Source organism: Choristoneura fumiferana, chromosome Z (genome assembly GCF_025370935.1).
Source record: "Choristoneura fumiferana chromosome Z, NRCan_CFum_1, whole genome shotgun sequence".
In the NCBI taxonomy this organism is placed as follows: Eukaryota; Metazoa; Arthropoda; class Insecta; order Lepidoptera; family Tortricidae; genus Choristoneura; species Choristoneura fumiferana.
In genome coordinates, this window is record NC_133472.1 from 42,209,990 (window position 1) to 42,228,530 (window position 18,541).

Below are 18,541 nucleotides of genomic sequence, written 5' to 3' on the forward strand. Positions count from 1 at the left end.
AAAAATAAAAAAACAAAGAGAACATCAGCAAAAATATGCTGCAATATTACAGAAGAATGCTTCTTTTACCCATCACATCAAGTCGAAAGATTATTTTCTTACATCAAGTTTACTGTCTCAAATACATAAGATAACTCCTAAACAATTAGAACAAATATTAATTGTCCATCACAAATGTCATGTCATGTATTCAATACATGAGACAAATATTTTGTCTAATTGGTTTCTTCTGCTCGACTGGTACAGAAAAACATTGTCACATCACTAGTCTTTCAGAAACGTCAAATGTTACCCCAATGCCACGAGTCGCCGATGTTTGATAATAACTCGAGAATGGCTAGACCAATTTTCATGTTTTTTGATTTGTTGTATTTGTCTCCGTCCCGACTAGCTGAATAACCATCTATTAAAAACTAATACTGTAACCCCCCCCCCCCCCCCTCCGCCCAAATTCAAATCGACTCGACCATATACAATACTTGGATAGTGACGTATTTTAGATTTTAAAAATTAAGAATAATGTCAGTAATGAAAAAGGATTGGCATATAAATTGGCTGTCAAATATTTATGGCTAATGGTTGGTTTACGTTGGTTGATGGTTTGAAAACGTAATTGGACCCGCTAGATGGCGCTGTTGTTGACCTGTTATCATAATTTTAATGTAGCATTTTTTTCTAGCAGGACATGATCTGCTGGGTCCGCTAGTGATATATAAAGCAAAATTCTGACAGAATGGTACTGTAGTGGACGGTCGGTCCACTATCCTAATAATATTCTATTATATTAAGAAAAACACTGCTTTATGATCTTTTCATATGTATTTCAAATCAACTCGCTACGTTGGCAGCTCGGATACAAGTCTTCCGTTTAACACCATTGCGTCCGCTCCATATTATTATTCAAAAATGGAACTATGCTGCCAGTATCAAATCAACGGACGCAAGAAGTTAGTACAGTACCCTAGAAACGGAAAACTTAACAAATGACGATAACGCATGAGATGGGAGGACAGACTCATATTATAGTACTTTTTGGATAGGATGATTATGGTGACACTTGCGTTTTTCACTTAAAAATATATTATTATGTTTTTAAACTAAAAAGATAAATTTTAATCTCGTCAACTTTCATCGCGTAAAACGCAACTCTATTTCAATTGAGCTTGACTTTGCTTATCGACAGAATCGATTCCACAATATTGTCAAATCGTTTGACTTGCATCATCTGTCAATTAGTATGAGAGCGAAGGGCCTTGAATGCGTCTTTGTTTTGAGTGTTTCGTATTGTTTGATGTTTTGAACTGTTACTTTGTTATTCAATTTTGTAATTACGGTTTTTGTTTTTTTTTACCGTTATTGGTTTTGATATAGTGCCAAAGAAGACCGCATGGTTTGTGAGATCCCGATACACAAGCAAAAACACTTGCTAAGCGGGCGAAGCCGCGGGCAAAAACTAGCTAAAAATATAAACTATCACTAATAAAATCGATTACACACCCTTAGCATATTAAATCGAGAATCGTAATAAATCGATTCGAATTTACATTGTCACAACCCTTTAATTGCTTAATGACATGTGTCACCGTACCCATCCTATCCGAAAAGTACTAAAACAGCAGGTTCAGTGCCTGCCCTAGGGTCCAGCAAGAGCGGTCAGGTGCCAGACGGCTCTTATTCTGAGAGACCTGTACCCTGCAGCTAGACATTGGGCTAAGACAGTATTAGCTTAATAATTAAGGTATCTGAAAGCTAGCTACAACCAAACCATTTGTTATGAACGTTCAATCTTCTATGTACACAGTCAAGGAAACTAAATCGCATACCAGAATGGGTCCTTTTCATACTCAATTTCACTTTTTCTTTCGCAGATATAGGGAATGTCAACATAACATCATTGGCATAAAAGTTCCACTGGTACGCGATTCAATTTATTCAACTGTACCTTTAAAAGAATAATGTGATTAGGATTAAACTGACAGTTCTTGTATCAATCTGACAGTACTTAAGACCGCTTAAACCTAGATTAAAAAGCCTGCCAGTGGACGTCACTGATTGATTACCTGACATATAATATACAGCCTATGCCACTGGAGCTATATATTTGAAATTTAGTAAACATTCTTTATCATAGAATTGCACTAAGACGAATTTGTCTAGATTCCAGCAAACAAACCAGCCTAATAAAGCTACTCAGAAATCAATGATTTATTCTACCATAATGACAGTTTCAACCAATATTTCACTATATTTCTAATTGCTTTACATATTAGCTGCCCTCGTATGTGTTCTTGTAAATTTCCACCACTATCACTGTCACAATTTATATCTTTTATGGCACCTAAGACTTTGTCCTTACAGCTAGCAATGAATATGTTAAAACAAAACCCAAATCAGTAAAATCAAGGTACGCGGAACAAAACCCCAATTTGATTTATAAAATTAGTAATGACCGTGACAGTCTAAAATATTGCGATGTTAAAAAAAAATCTAAAACAACATGTACAAAATACGAAAAGTAGATCTAAGACTCTCAAAAGTAGTGAATGGTACAAGAAACAAATGATAAACAGTTTTAATAATTGAATTACAAACAAATTAGATAATGGTTACAAATTTTGATAAAAATATTAATTGAATGTTTATCTGCATTAAATGCTGTGAATAAAGGTCCAAAGTTAAGTAACAATATCACACACTAGCATACAGATGCTTGTGATAAACATCACTTACAAAATGAACAACTGAATAGATAAGTTGACATTCTTTATTTGAAAAATGACTTAAGTTCTATACCAATTCTGTGAACTACTACATACCTACAACAGGTCATTAACTTGAGTTCACCTATAACATATTCTATCTGAGAGATTGGGTTTATTTTAGTCAATAGATATAATTGGGACCAAGCAACTATGGAAACTAAATTAATTATGTAATCTTATTTGTTAAAAATTATTAAATCAAATACACATTTACAATCTTTATTCTTTGTACAAAGAAGTTCAGACATGAATTTCATGTTGTTCTTTTTTAAGATTGCTTTTTATGTTTTGATACATTTTGTAAAAGCAAACACACCTAGTATACACAATATAAATATGCTCCATGACTTCATACAGGGGTTCACTGTTTTAAGTCAAATACTTACTAACACATGCTAAATCACAACTTTTCTTTAAAACTAGACAAGTCACCAGTTGTTATTCTAAATATTACTTCAATATTTTTTTTATTCAATGAACAATGTGTGCTTTATAAAGTACAGTCAAGGGCATGCAGTCATGGAACCATTTCACAGTAAACGTCATATTGACATAGCATTAATTAACAAGGAAAATCGTAATGACTTTTATTTTGAAAAGGTTTGGCTCATGAATTAAAAAGGCCTTGACCATAACTGCAGTTATTCCTACTATTAATTTGTTCTTTATAAAGTACACAAGCACATATTGTATTCACATGTATATTAGATCAGTGATGAACTGTGTCCAAAGATTGTATGTGATTCATGAAGCAAACAACCTGTTATGATCTAAAATTTCAATTTTATACTTTATGGTGCATTTTGATGAGATGTACATTCATAGACATGACATTGAATAATGGTTTTCTTGTTTTTTGAGTAAATATCGATTTAATATGTAAACTTCTACAAATGCGTCTAAACTCAGTGTGAAGACAACTGATTGATTTTCAATGTCACGACTTATGTACGCCTAGTAGGAGTCGGTGTATTGTTTACCAGACTAGTATTGTTTAACAGTATGCCGAATTAAATACAGCCGTGGGCCAAAGCTGCTCCCAAACATACCCGAAGCCGCTATTCATCTCGCAGTCCATCTTTACACCACGGACGTCACTATCCTTCGAAACTTAAAATCCACGAAGCAAGACCACAGCATCAACACTCATATTCCCAAAGAAGATCATTATCTCTCCGGTAAATATGCTAACAATGTAGTGATACGATTAAAAACCCAGAATATTCTTAAATTTCTGACAACGACAATGCCACCTAGGCAGCGGAGAGCAGCTCGGTTTACATATCTCCGAAGATCTTTGTGGACTAAAATAAATATAAATTAATAGCGGGTAGTGCGAGGAATGTAAAAACTGTATTTACCTTAAAAATAACACGAAGACTCATCACAAATATAACACATTTGGCTTCTACCCACTTCAAAACATGATCCGTCAGCAGCCCTGATACCACAGACTATGGATTTGTGGGATTTATGACATCCATCCACAGATGTCGAGAGACTAGAAGCCATAATGTTGTGCAACTCTGTTTACATTTTAATAATGTAAAGAAGTTACCACACATGACAGATTGCAGTTGATCGCTTGCCAAAACGTCTAAATCTAATCAAGCGCCAAAGGGCATTTCTATTTTATCTACCGTTGTACCCTGGGTTTATCTCTCCGATTTCAACAAAATTTGGATTAAGATTTCAACTCAGTCCATGATTCCGAGCTGGAAAAACAGGGACTCCAGATGTGACCCAAAATATTGTATGGAATGATGTGTCCGTTTTGTTACGATTTTTTAAAATATCACATAATATTATTTTGTTACTTTTTATTTTTTTTATGAAATATACTCGAAAAAAATAATAACATGGGACTTATTATTCTGCTATTGGAAAACCCATTGGGGGTTTATGTAATAGTACGCGAATTACAGCGGTTCAGTACATATACATATATTATTAATAAGATGAAATCAAAGACATATGTTATCTTGAACGCTTTGTTATGAATAATTGTCACTGTTAAGTGTCACAACTGTCATTTTCATTATCTTCTGCCAGCCAGCCAGCATCAACTAGCAAGTGCCATGCCAGATAGATTTGTGATTCAATACACAGTACTCCTATAAATAATGTGCAGTGTAGGACAAAACAACTTGTAAAATAAATCGAACGCTTTTTTTTACTCTTAATACTCGTAGAATATTTAACCTATCGGACTCCGACTGATCTTATATACAAAATATTACAGCCAGTTTCGAAGTTTATTCGCAATGTTCACAAAAGTCCTTATTTACTCGTCGCTGATCCTTAGTGCTTTGGTAAGTTAAATTAAACCTTATATTTCGATTTTTTTACAGGAAAACTACGTCATGCTGATAATGCCAGAGCGTTTACATCCATACTTTAACACATTTGAAATTAGCTCCATTCCATATGTTGTTTCTAATTTAAAAACAAGTGTTGATGCTCGTAGTTTTGCAATAAAGCTTGTTTAAAACTTTCTAATTATTGATCAATTAATTTAAATATGTTAATTAGTGGAAGGGTGTTAATTATTGATTGGACTAACTAGAAGGTTGTTTCTATGGGGATGCTATTTTTAGGTGGAGCTCCAGGTCAAATACACCTTGATTGTATTGATTTACCTCCCACTTAAAAACACCCTTGAGCTTAGGGGGGTGAGTGCTACCATTGTTATTCATTATTGTAAAGATTTTGCATCGTATAAATTACTTACCTGTCTCTGATCGTACGAGACAATAAATATAATATATTTTAAGGGCTGCTGACATAATCTGAAACAAATACTTTGCTCACCCGCGACCTTATGATAGCTACGTTTATGCAAGAAATGTGTGTTTATGCAGTTCCTCCGGCACACTGTAAGAACACATAAATCACACAAACCCATCTGTCACCATCACCACACTACATGCTGTAAGCACATGATGTAAGGTTAAAAAAAAAACATTATTACAAAAATAAATTAAATAAATATCATATGGGACACTTTATTACCAGATGTTTTATATGAAAAAAAATACCTACTGCACATTTATATAGCCTTAATTAGTTTACGTCAAATTAATGGCATTTATATGGAGAGCTGTTGCAACTACTAGAAAAAGGATAGTTACCTCTTTTTCCTAAAGATGCCATCATACAATTTAAAGTTTTGGGAGGTTGCAACACCTCTTTATTATATATTTTCATCTAAATGCGTCAGTACTCTATTGCACCTGTACAACAACTGACAAACGTCACATAAGTAGTGTGTGGCAATGCTCTACGAGGCCAAATTAGCCGAGTCTCTTTCCAAAGGCCGATGAGCATCTTTATGGCCGGGTACTAACTAATAGAAACGGAACCACCCAGCGAACAAGTAGTGAGAGGCGAAGAAGTAGTAAGAGGCGAAGATATAGAGGATAAAGGAACGGTGCCAGAAACAGAAAATGCCCAGGAGAAAGACAGAGGGGTTGTGGTAATCAGTGAAGATGGGAATCAGGAAGAGGGTATTATTGAAATACCTAGCGCAGATCAGTGGGCAAAGATGTTAGGAATACCTACTCCTGAACCAAGTCAAACTGGAGGGAAAGTAATTAAAAAACCCAAATACCGTTCTACATTACCCTATGAAAAGCCTGGTAGAAGTTATAAGTAGGTGCTTGATATTGTTCTTGTTGTAAGTTGTAATGTAATGTTTTTGTTATAAGTTGTTGCTTTATATTGTTATGGTTAGAGTACAGTTACTTGGGGGGAAGGTATGTTATGTACATTATAATTAAGTGGTAGAACTCTCTTCCTTTTTATAATAAAAGTGATTGATGTAGGGTAGACACACACATTCCCATGTATGCATGCAAGCACAGCTCCCTAGCTGAATAAAGTGTATTTCAAGGACTATAAGTGTTTTACTGGACATATTACCTATGTACGTACTATATCTAATGTTGTATGTACAGGGGCAAGTCTACGAAGACAAGAGATGCCGCTGCGTCTGCCCAAGCCCTGCTGAAGTCCTGAACAAGACCCTAGGCACCGACCCCAAGCTGATAATATCAGATGCCCCGCCAAATAAATGGTAAATAAAACTGTGCCACTGATCAACTGGGCAAGCTGTGGCATAGGTACCATCAGCCATATATGTGGTCTACCACCCTACAGTTGATGATGGTATGCTTGTCATAAAACAATAATGCCAATAGACATGTCCGTCAACTTGACAGTTTGACTTTAGCGACATATTCATTTGATAGGAACTTGTCTAAAAATTGTTAGACCACTTATTAGGCTAATGGTCACGCAAAAAGAGGGGTGGTCTAAGTTTGACCGCTGTCTGTGTGTCTGTCTGTGGCACTGTAGCTCTTAAACGGGTGGACCGATTTGAATGCGGTTTTTATTATTTGAAAGCTGGTTTTCTAGCAATGGTTCTTAAACATGTTTCGTGAAAATCGGTTTAGCCGTTTTTGAGATATTGAACTTTGAAGTGACAAAGTCGGGGGTTTTCCAACTTTTTATTGGTTATTTATTGTTTAATTGACAAAAGAAAAACTAATATATGTATCCAATATTTCGTCACTATGGTTTATGTCAATCTAATTCATAGAAAGGGTAAACAAAGACGCCATTAACCCGATCACAGACATTTAATGATCTGAAAACCTAGAACCTATTGCAAAATAATTAATCTGTTCAATAAATCAATTAATTTATTAATTGAATATGTCAAAGTATTTTTACCCGACTGCCCGAAGAAGGGTTATGTTTTTCGAGCGTATGTATGTATGTATGTATGTATGTATGTATGTATGTATGTGGTGGTTATGTATGTCCATTTCTTTGGTCCTCGCTGCTGCCTAAACTGCTAGACGGATTTTGACATATGAGGTATCATTGGATTCGTCATAACTGTTGGAGTGACAAAGGCTACATAATATTTCAATATGGCGTCTGCGAAAAAAAATATGGCGGAGCAATGAAAAAAATATTTTGTATTGTAACAATATGGGTATCAAATGAAAGCTAATAATTAGCCCATTCTAAATATATATGTTATAATACTTTTAATCTACCGTTTTCACGTAAATATCAAAAAAGTGTAAAATAAAACATTAAATTTAAAAAATCAAAAGTCGACTGCCAAAACTAAAAGGAACAAAATAAGCGTAGTGGTCTAGAACTCTGTTAAGTAGCTAATTTAAAGTTCAACAGTCGGGACCCATTTAAATCGTGACGCTCAAAAACTCTTAGTAATGCCGCTCAGTATATGTAGAATTAGTCTGCTTAGCGAGTTGTGTTGCATGCTCCAGCGACATGTATATTTCTGAAAGATAAAATCACATTTAAATTTCTATTTTTTTTATGGCTTTCACTCTTACCACATATCTGTATTGAAATACACTAGTCTAGTTTGTATTACAATGATAGATAAGTAAAATGTTTTAAATCCTTGAATGCACCAAATCTGGCAGCTGAAGTTTGTTTACATTTAGTTAAATACCTATTCAAACCAAGTATAGGTCAATTCAATTGTCCCACGATATCTATTTTTATTTATTTGTAGAATTATGAGTATGGTCCTTGTATGGTCATTACTATGTGCGGTTTATTAAGGATTGGCATTATAGCACTTACGAAACGCCAGTGTTGCCATGCGTGGCGCGCTTGATAGAGCCTGAGATCTGGACGCGGGAAAAGCGATCGTCAATTATCAGTTTTTAAAAGAAGTCTGGCCCGAGTCGACAGTCTCAAGAACTGTTACGCGTTTCTTTATTATTTAGCTAGGCTTTTCCTTAAGTTATTGTGAATCGTTATGATAGCTACAATTCTAAGATTTCAGTGAATGAGTGTCGTATTGTTTTGGTGTTATCTTGACCACAATTAATGGACTTTTGTTAGTTCTTCAAAATAGTTTCATTCTCTGCCCGAATCCCACTTGTTATGCCCACATTGATCATGTTAGGGTCGGATCCCGGCTCTCTAAGTCCTATCTTACGACATATTTATGTTACAGCAACTGCATCGGCGTGGTGTTGCAGCGTCTCGGAGACGAGATTAAAGGCCACGAGCCGGAGTACTGCTTACGCTGCGATTGCCGCTACGAGACCCGTAACACCACCATTATCAAGGTATACAGAGAGCGGAATTTTCATGACATTTTTTGACCTGTCACAGTGACTTCTCACTTTTCGACTTCCGATATACATATATTTATATCGATACACAACATAAGTACTAAAGAAGAATAAAAGTAAAGGTAAAGAATAGGCGGCCTTAAGTTAACTTTCGAGCAGTTGAAAATGTGAAATAGACATGAACAACGAATGGATAACAATTTCTAATTCTTTTTTCGATTTCATGTTGAACTGTTTGTTCTAACATAACATGATAAGTTTACGACAATCTAATTTAAAGTCTAATATATCGAAATTAAGGTGGAGTATCGACTCTATGACTACTTATCGAAGTGAGAAGTCACTATGACAGGTCAGAAAAAGCCGTGAAAATTCTGCTCTCTGCATATAAATATAACCTAAATTTCCATAATAAGTTTTGATAAAGTGCTGATAACTCTTGAACTTTCCCTTGTAACAGAACATTCAGCTTTCACCGTTTTTAGGATTCCGTACCCAAAGGGTCCGTCCGTCCATCTGTCACAGGGCTCTCTCTTGTGTGCTAATAGTTAAGACACTTGACATTTTCACAGATTATGTATTACTGTGGCCGCTATCTTAGCTTCACGTCCGCTGACAGCTCTGATATGGTTTGTGTTGTAACTTCAAGGTGGTGGTGATCACCATAATCTGGCTGCTGACGCTGCTGCTGATCTACTCGGCCTTCCTGATGTGCCTCGATCCATTTGTGAGGAGGCAGCGAGTGCAGCACTACAGAGAGCGCGGATCCGAAGAGGTCAGACCTTTACCTTTCTGCCTGCGTCATTTTTTTAGCATTAGAAAGAAGGTGAGCGATCTTGACGTGTATTTTTATTGTAAAACACTTTTGAAAAATAAGTCACAGCAAATATTGTAACAATTGGCAAGGAAATATCATGAGTAATAGTTTACTGTTTTGTTAAAAACGTTTTTCAATAAAAAGACACGTCAAGATTGTTTACCTTATTTCTAATGCTAAAAAAACGAAGTACAGGGCTATCCATTACAGAGTATTCACTGTCACCTGACTTCCACAGGTGCCACCGACGCACATGTGCGTTCAAGATGTATTAATAATTATGACAGCGGCACTGAGTGAAGTTCCGAAAACGCATATATGCGTCGGTGGCAGTGATTGCGTTAAGAAATCTAATTTTATTTCTTTTTTTTTTCAGGCACGGCACTTGATCACCGAATTAGACGACGAAGTCTGAACGGCGTTATATGTTATAGATGTTAATTTCTATGTGTATTTAATCAATGTGTTAACCAAGGTTGGTAAGAATTAACGCACAAGTATGGAGTCTGTTCATAAATTGTCATCGAGCATGCCCGATATAGTGGGAATATCACTTACAGCCTGTCCATACTCTCGTGCGATTCGCGACGCCGACCACTGTGAATAACAGTAAAACTTCAAAACCTCCACACTTGCGTATTAAACCATGCCATGGGTAATCTCGACTCAGAAGTGATCTGATCCACTAAATCCAGCTCCGATATCGGAACCGACACCGCTTATCGACTCCGACTCCTTTTTGAAATCGGCTTTTTCGAGCGATCATTATTTTGTTTGTAGCGAAAGCTGACTCCGTTCGGATTGGTTCGGTACCGAGGTACTGATTCGTCGTAATGATTATTTTGAATGATTGCGTCACATATCCGATGTGATTGAATGAAAGCAAAGTGATTGCTGAATCGCCGATCGCGGGCCGCTCGATCCAATAGGTTGGTCGGAGTTAGTAACTCCTCGGAGTCGATAAGATTTGAAAGGAGCCGATAAGGGATTCGGATCCGCTTGAGGATCTGACTGTTTCGAATCTTCAGATCGAGATCTACCCATCTCTATTTCGAACCCTCGCGGGATAGACCGACAACAAATAAGAACTAGGGTCGAACAATTAACGAACAATTTTCTAATCGGATTCACGGATGTTGGTGGTTTGCGGCTTTACGTGTGGATTGCAGATCAGTTTGGGGAGGCGGTTTATTTGTTTGAAAAAAAAAGTATCGCAGCACTGGTCCGGCCCAAGGTAAGCGTGTCAAGTAGAGTTGGGCAAGCAGATGCAGATATAATACATAATGGTTTTCCATCGTATTTTATCGGAAAACATCGTGTTTATCGTGCGCTCTTAATTAGCTTAAAAATGTTACTTATTTAATACAAGGCCTATAAAACAGGCGAAATTTTGCTAGATGGCGTTAATATCGTGAGGTTTTTTTTGACGTTACGATCGATACGTGCCGTGCCGTCGTATTCTGATTGAAATCGATTTTTCTCGATGGAAATACATTATGCACTATATTGTATATTAATTATCGCATGGCGTAGGAACTATAAAAAAAAAGTAAAGTAATGACATGGGCATGGGGACTGTATATGCATATTTGCGTTGTCGGTTGTTAATACATGGTGCAGCAGACATTGTACAGACAGGTTCAAAAGCAGGGCCGGATTTTGGGGAGGGCAAACGGGGCAACTGCCCGCGGGGCCTCCACAAAAGAGGGGCCCCCACAATACATATACATAAGACATCGGAAAAAAAAATCTTTTAAATTCCGGCGAGTAAACACTAGGAAACAACTATTCATATATTTGTTCAATTCAATCAGGCAATCAAATACCAACTCGCTCCACTCCTTATTTGCCCCAAGGTAAAAGTGAAAGTCAGGTTACAGTGAATGCGTTTAAGTAATTCCGTCCTAATGTACTTATTAATAGTATAGCAGCATGTTTCTTCCATCACCAGTAAAACTGTGTTTTTAGAGTTCCGTAAATTAAAAAAAAACTGAACCCTATTTGTCAGTTTGTTGTCCGTTTGTCAAGACTTCTTTTATGAGGAACACGTGGAGGTATCATGCTGAAATGAGGGTTTTCACATAGGCGACATATCGCTAGATGGCGTTAGTATATCCATTTGACGTAGTATGTCCATTTGACGTTTGCTTGCGATTGGCTCAGTTAGTTCATTAACCAATCATGAGCAAACGTCAAACGAACCTCTCGATACTCACGCCATCTAGCGTTATTTCGCCTCTGGGTGAACCATCATAATTATGAAAACATAGGTCTGTTACCCACCCCTCAGAGCACTAAAAATCAAGGCAATTTAAGATACAGTTATTGAAAAAGATGTTTCCAAACGTCAAAACCCGTATATAGGTTACAAAATGTAGTAAATCAGTATTCAATATACTTATTATTAGCGTAGATCTGTACAAAAAATCATAAAGGCGGGTTTCGCCAGGGTTAACTTATAAACTTCGAGTAAATAATGGCTGACCAGGGGTTAGTGTTAAAATGTATGTTATACTTAACCAAAGTTTAACTTTTTTTAACCCTGAATTGTGCAAGTGGTCCTAAATATTATGTGTCTTAATTATCTATAGATCTCTGTGAGAGGAAAAGTTGTTTGTCTATGGAGTTTAGTTTGTTATTTAGTTCCTATTCTTACTACTGGATCAAAATGTATGGTGCGATTAAACTTTAGTGATGTAGTACTGTTATATTAAATACGGGCCTTATATCAAAAGTGACAAGTTTTCGGCTCGGCCAAAAGATGGCGTTGTTTTGACGCCTTGTATTTTTCTCTCTATTTATAATAAGTATAAAGACTATTTAGTCATAGCATAAAATACCCGAAAAATATATAATATCTATTAAACGACTGAACTCAGATTTGGCAAATTTGAGTATAGAAAATTCAAAATAAGTAAGCGGACTGGTTCCCCTGCGCATAATGTAAAAGTGAGAAATAGGAGTAACATTTCGTACGTGGCGTTTTTTTAAAGAAATGTGTTTTTTGATAAGGAGTGTCACGTTTCTACCTTTTCAAACAGCACGTCTCTATTTGTTTGTGATTTAGGTTTTAGTCGCACAGTTTGAGTAGTTTGTTATTCGATTTTGTATTTTTTTACTTCATTGTTAATGTTAATTTTAGGTATATTAAAATAAGTTGATATTAACTAAATACGATGTTAACCACAGGTATATGAACATTATGGCACCATCTATGTCTATAAAACAAAACCGTGGCTGACTAACAAGGCACAGCCTAAACTAGAGTACAAGTGCACTGAGTAGAGATTACTACACTGTATGTTCTTATTTTAGGGCAATTAGAGCCATTGGGGCTTTATAATATACTTACAATAATACTGTATCCAACGAAACAAATTTATTGTATACATACTTTCGAAAATATTATCTGAATTATAGGTTCCCAATCTTTTATAATATGCACTGTCCTCTTGTTTTCTAAAATCATTATGACCCCTTGTATAGTACGCTAAACAAGAGGGCTAGAGCTGTGACTAATTCATTTTTATGCCCCACGTCCACCCCTCTTAGGTAACTCTACCAACCCTATAATATGAGGATTCTTAGTCTATTGTCTCTGGTACAGAGCTTGTCAGCCCCTCATCTTCGAGTGTTTTCTTAAACCATGGATGAATTTGAAACCTATGTAGATAGAAGGACAAACTAAAAAGTATTTTGTATACAAAATTATATTGTAAGGAAAATGAGCTTCTCTAAAATGTGATTGATTGTAAAGTTTAAAGATAATTATGAAGCTAGGTCCACATCACTGAAAACTTTGTATTCTAGTAACATCGCTGATTTAAAAAAAACTGTCTATCAGACTCGCGCAATGAGGGCTACCGATTTCGCGCTCGCCAGTTGGCGCTACTGTAGACAAAAGTCATGGCTGAAGTATAGTGGTTAGTTTTTTTAAATCATATTTAATACCTTAAACCGTACCATAAAAACATAGAGCATGCCACAGTGTTGCGTAGGCCCGTTTTGTTCGGAGAAAAGGGAGGGCAAAGGTTTCCGAAAGACAAAACTGTCTCAAAACACAAACATTCATTGCCTCGTAACGTAACACATATTTGCCATAATTAATTTTAGGTATTGCAAATTATTCTAATTATAAATAAAACCGCGTAGCTCACCCAAAAACAATGACATTTGACATTTCGGAGACCTCTCGCTACACTAGCGCCTCTAGCGGCGAATTCATACGCGATAGCCCTCATTAAGATACCTTACGAAAAATGTTAGATGAGATGGAGAAAAAAAGTTATTTTCGACAGACCATTGATATTACATATATTCGAACTTTATTTTATTGTGGACCTGGCTTCGATAGGGATGGGACAACTCTGAATTAACGGGAGCCAAACAGCGAGCATTCAAACAAGAGAGGCCTTGGACGAGAAGTCTGTATTATGCGTTTCAAAGAACATCAGGATTGGATTAGATGACAACATTACTGGCAGTGGCCAGTGTTAAAGGTTGCCAATTTGTAACGTTCTTACGTATTGAACTTGTTTTTGAAAAGTACATTAATTTAACACATGTACATTGTTTATTTGAAAAAAAATACAGATTAATGAATTCCCTACCGTTTTTGAATTTCTGAAAATGACACCGCTGGCAACACTATAAAATTGGCAGGTATCGAGAAAAGTTGTCAGCAAATTCGAAATTCGAACCTAATGTTATTTGAAATGCTTTATAATTCCGTTCGCGTTAATGCCGAGGTGTGCCACCCCCAAAATATTTAAAGGGTAAGCCTAGATGGTAAAAGCTAAGGGTTGTGAAACGGTTTAACTAAAGAATTATAGAAGTGCCAAAATTATTAAATTGTAGAATTAATATAAATATTGTTGACAGTCGGAAGGTGATGGACTGGTGGTAAAGTTGAAAAAAAAAAACAATTTTATGGCGAACTGCAGATAAAGAAAATTTTTCATTATGGACCAGTACAGAGGGACTGAATTCCAACTGCAACGTAACCGCAGCTGCCGACTTCTCATAAATTTTTATCGCAGTCAGCGTGCAGTTGTGCCGACTGCAATGGGACTGCAATGACAAATGTATGTGCAGTTGGAACGCAGTCCGTCTAAGCTGGCCCTAAAATAGGTGCGCTATAAGATACACATCTTTATGTCGCAAATTATCGAATCTTCATAAAATATTGTCATCACGACAAGCGTGCCAATTTGTTGAGGATGACAGTGTAGAAAAACTATAAAACAGTTTTAAAGTACTCCTGATATGTCTTCAAATAATGTACGATCATCGGTAATTAATTATAATATCTTATAGAAAATCGGTCAAGAATATGTAACACAACTCTATTCGTCGAACCGTTGAACGTTATGAATGTTTGATTGGATTGCTTTGTTCTCTCCTATTGGTGACTGTCCAGAATACTGTGGCTATAGTTTTAGTGTTTTAGAACAACTAGACACATTTCATGCTATTATAAAACAAGAAAATCATATACATACTTAGTATATCTAATATACATTATTTTGTAACAAAATTATATGGCCTAAGTCATGAATTGGATTGAATTTACTGGAATTACTGTGATAGACCTAAGTGAGCCGTTTGGCATTTATAAAATTAGGCGAATTGTATTTAAACGATATGACTGTATTAAATGTTTCAATAAATATTGGCAAACAAAATTAAATTTAGTTTTTATTGCAATATTTCCCCGAATTTAAACTATTACTTATCACACACTTGCTTTACGTAGAATCATAATTCACCATATATAGTACCTATTTGGTTTCAAGAGGCTCTGTTTTACTATATATTAGATGTTGCCCGCGATTACGTCCGCGTAGAATTCGTTAATCGCTATCCCGCGGGAGTTATGCCATTTTTCCGGGACAAAAATGTCCATCACCGAGATACAAACTATCTATAAGTATACCTACCATATTTTATCTAAATCGGTTCATAGGTATAGACATGAAAAAGTTACAAACAAACAAAACGCGTAATAATACTTAGGTATTAGTAGTTAGGACATTAGGATGCGATAGTTTGTGAGTCACGCGTGATGCATGCGTCTTAGTTTCTCCTTTACGCTAAAAGAACTGGCCCTTTTATGCACCATATGTATGTTACCTTACCTATGTATATCGCCCAAGGTATCGCTTGCTGCATAAACATTTTCTTTCTTTCTTTCTTTAACTACGACGTGCTAAATTCGAACTTCGTATCTTGCCGTTCCGCTTACGCTAATATTATTTAATACGAGAGTGAAAGGGACGGTTCATACGAACTTCATCACGGTAGCCCTGAACGGATTCAAAGGAAATTTGGAATTTAGCTAGTTTTTTTTATCTCAATACTTATTCCAACGGCATAGGGATAAAATTTCAAAAGAGCGTACTCCTACCTAAAAGGCTGGCAACGCAAGACTCTTCTGGTGTTGCAGGTGTCCATGGGCGACGGTAATCGTTTACCATCAGGCGATCCGTTTGCTCGTTTGAAAAAATTACAACCGTTAATTTAGAAACAAGGGCACGTGTATATTTATGCAGCTTTATGAGGTAATGATAATGAAGAACACGGAGTATTTTTGGAAATTCCCACGGGATATTCTGCAAAATTCCGTAATTTCAACTGCCAGTGCCATCTAATGGTTTATGTGAGCGAAGCCGCGGGTAGAGTTTATGATCACCCTAATCAAATAATTAGTTTTTGAGGTCTACCCATACCGTATCATGCCATCACATGACCGTAATAAGTAATTCGAGTTTCGTAGTAGCCCTGCTGGATATAACAAAGAGAATAAAAAATAGGTAAGTGTAGTCTTCATAAAAATAAGTCAATCCCACCACTACACCATTTAACTGGGTGAAATTCGACTTTAAATGGCAAGGAAAGTGAAACAAAAGATTGTAATAAACAATAAACATCACTTATCAATAACTTTGACGTCACTATAACGTACTCGTAGGGGAGGAGCGCAGGTGTGCAACGGTACTTGTAGTGGAATGGTAGAAATTTCATAATAATACTAGCAACACTGACGTGGGAAAAAATGGCGCGAACCCCACTTGGGTGTGGGGGAGGGGAAATAACGGACGAGTCAAAGCATTGTTATTATTTGTTTATTTGTGGTTTACCGTAAGTAATATCAAATCGAAGGGATTTGATGACTGATTTTATACTTATTACGTACCTAAGACGGTAACTTGTAATACCTAATGTTTTAATCAGAGACATCAGAGTCCACAACATTTACCGTTAGTTTTCGTGCATGTACCATCAGCCAAATATGTGGTCTACCACCATAAAGTTGATAATCGTTTGCATGTCATAAAACAATAATGCCAATAAACGTGTCTGTCAACTTGAAAGTTCGACTTTAGCGACATATTCATTTGATAGGAACTTATTTAAGAATTGGTAGACCACTTATTTGGCTGAGGTACGTACATTACCTAGAATAGCCTCCTGGGTCCTCGCGTACTTTAATAAAGGACTAATTAAAACTAAGAATAACGGCCGAATGTACTTTATAAAGTACTTACAAATTGTTCATTGAATTAAAGAATTCTAAGAATTGTGAAATAATACCCAAAATAACAGCAGGTCAACCACGTCTAGGTCTTAAGCACTAAGTTTGTTAAAAAATGTCAGGACTCAGGAGGTTAGAATAGACTGGTCAATGGACCGTGACTGCCGTGTGCATCATATTCTTAGAGGATTGCCCTTTTCCATCCCAACAATTAGAAGGGTCCCTACCTAACTTATCCTCGTCTATAAAAAAATAGGCGTAGGCGCCTTGCGTTTTTATTCATTTTTCATTTTCATATTTTGAAGTTGATAATTTTAAAACCACGGCATTTCTATGCTGGTTGCTCTTTAATTTTATTTAGAATTGTTTTTTTTTCAAGTTTCTTAATGCTCGCGGTCACAGGCTCGGTGTGAAAAGTTGTATGAGCCACTCGGAAGCAAAATTATTTTAATCTTGGGCGTTAACACTTGAATCCCTCAGAATTTTTTCTTCTATTGTAGAATCTTTCGCTAGATTCTGGATTCAATTCAATGTACCGTCTACCGTCCTCGCCGTAAATACACCATTTTGCTTCATTGTGACCCAAATAACTATTGTTTTATTGTCCTCTTATTCGTCTTGCTGTGTTTTGCCTAATAGTTCCTTAGATACAGCCATTCTTTTCGGCGTGGCATCAAACGAAAAAAAAACACATGCGATATTCTAGGCAACAATCGCGACATATTCGTTATCATTACGAACTGCAAATATTTGCTTACAAGTTTTAAAAAAGCCGCAAAAACGTGAACCACTGGGAACAAAGGTGAACCATAACGACCCCTGGGAAACACGGAAACAGATAAAAATGGGTGAAGCGCGAAGGGGGGGGGGGTTCCGTTCTTGGGTAAAAAGGCTGCATTTCCACCAGAGATGTGCTAAGATGTGTTGCGAATGTGTTTTTCATGAACCAACAGCAACGCTTCGTTTATAGTAAAAATACCACAAACGGAACTTATCACGCTAACACACACGGGTAATATTTACCTCGACGTTTCGACCACATTACACCGGCCGTGGCCACAAGTAGACTGAAGTGTGGGGTGTCAAGTCTGCCTAGCAGCGCGAGTCCTTCGAACTACCCGCACTTGATCACTAATAGTACTCGTATCACGAACTACCCGCACTTGGTCATTTTTATTGGTCACCCCATCACAACGACACACAACACTAGTCACTAACAACGTCCGACCGATCGTCCCTCCGAATATGAATCTCTACCCCTTCTGCTGCGGAATTCTTAAAATACAGATTTTCCTTCATA

The 18,541-nt window shown here is 36.5% G+C and overlaps 2 protein-coding genes and 1 long non-coding RNA gene across 4 annotated transcripts in view; 1 reads left to right on the plus strand and 2 right to left on the minus strand.

Annotated features, from left to right (window-relative positions):
• The window catches only part of roq (RING finger and CCCH-type zinc finger domain-containing protein roquin), a 39,226-nt gene extending 35,136 nt beyond the window's left edge, over window positions 1-4,090 (minus strand). Inside the window, 1 exon segment of the mRNA XM_074100659.1 lies at window positions 3,812-4,090. Coding sequence (XP_073956760.1) covers window positions 3,812-3,840 — 29 coding nt within the window. The 5' untranslated portion in view covers window positions 3,841-4,090.
• LOC141437359 (uncharacterized) overlaps window positions 1-18,541 on the minus strand; it is a 150,345-nt gene that overhangs the window by 129,682 nt on the left and 2,122 nt on the right. The window lies entirely within an intron of this gene.
• Window positions 4,814-18,541, plus strand: part of LOC141437343 (proton-transporting V-type ATPase complex assembly regulator TMEM9-like) — an 85,821-nt gene continuing 72,093 nt past the window's right edge. Inside the window, exons 1-5 of one of the 2 annotated variants that reach the window (XR_012452379.1) lie at window positions 4,814-5,074; window positions 6,719-6,837; window positions 8,770-8,884; window positions 9,540-9,665; window positions 10,084-15,147. Coding sequence is in view for 1 of the 2 variants with exons in the window: in XM_074100641.1 (XP_073956742.1) it covers window positions 5,027-5,074; window positions 6,719-6,837; window positions 8,770-8,884; window positions 9,540-9,665; window positions 10,084-10,122 (447 nt within the window). In the remaining variant the exon portion in view is untranslated. Of the gene's footprint in view, window positions 5,075-6,718; window positions 6,838-8,769; window positions 8,885-9,539; window positions 9,666-10,083; window positions 15,382-18,541 lie in introns of those variants that run through there. The other variant, XM_074100641.1, reaches the window with a different exon arrangement.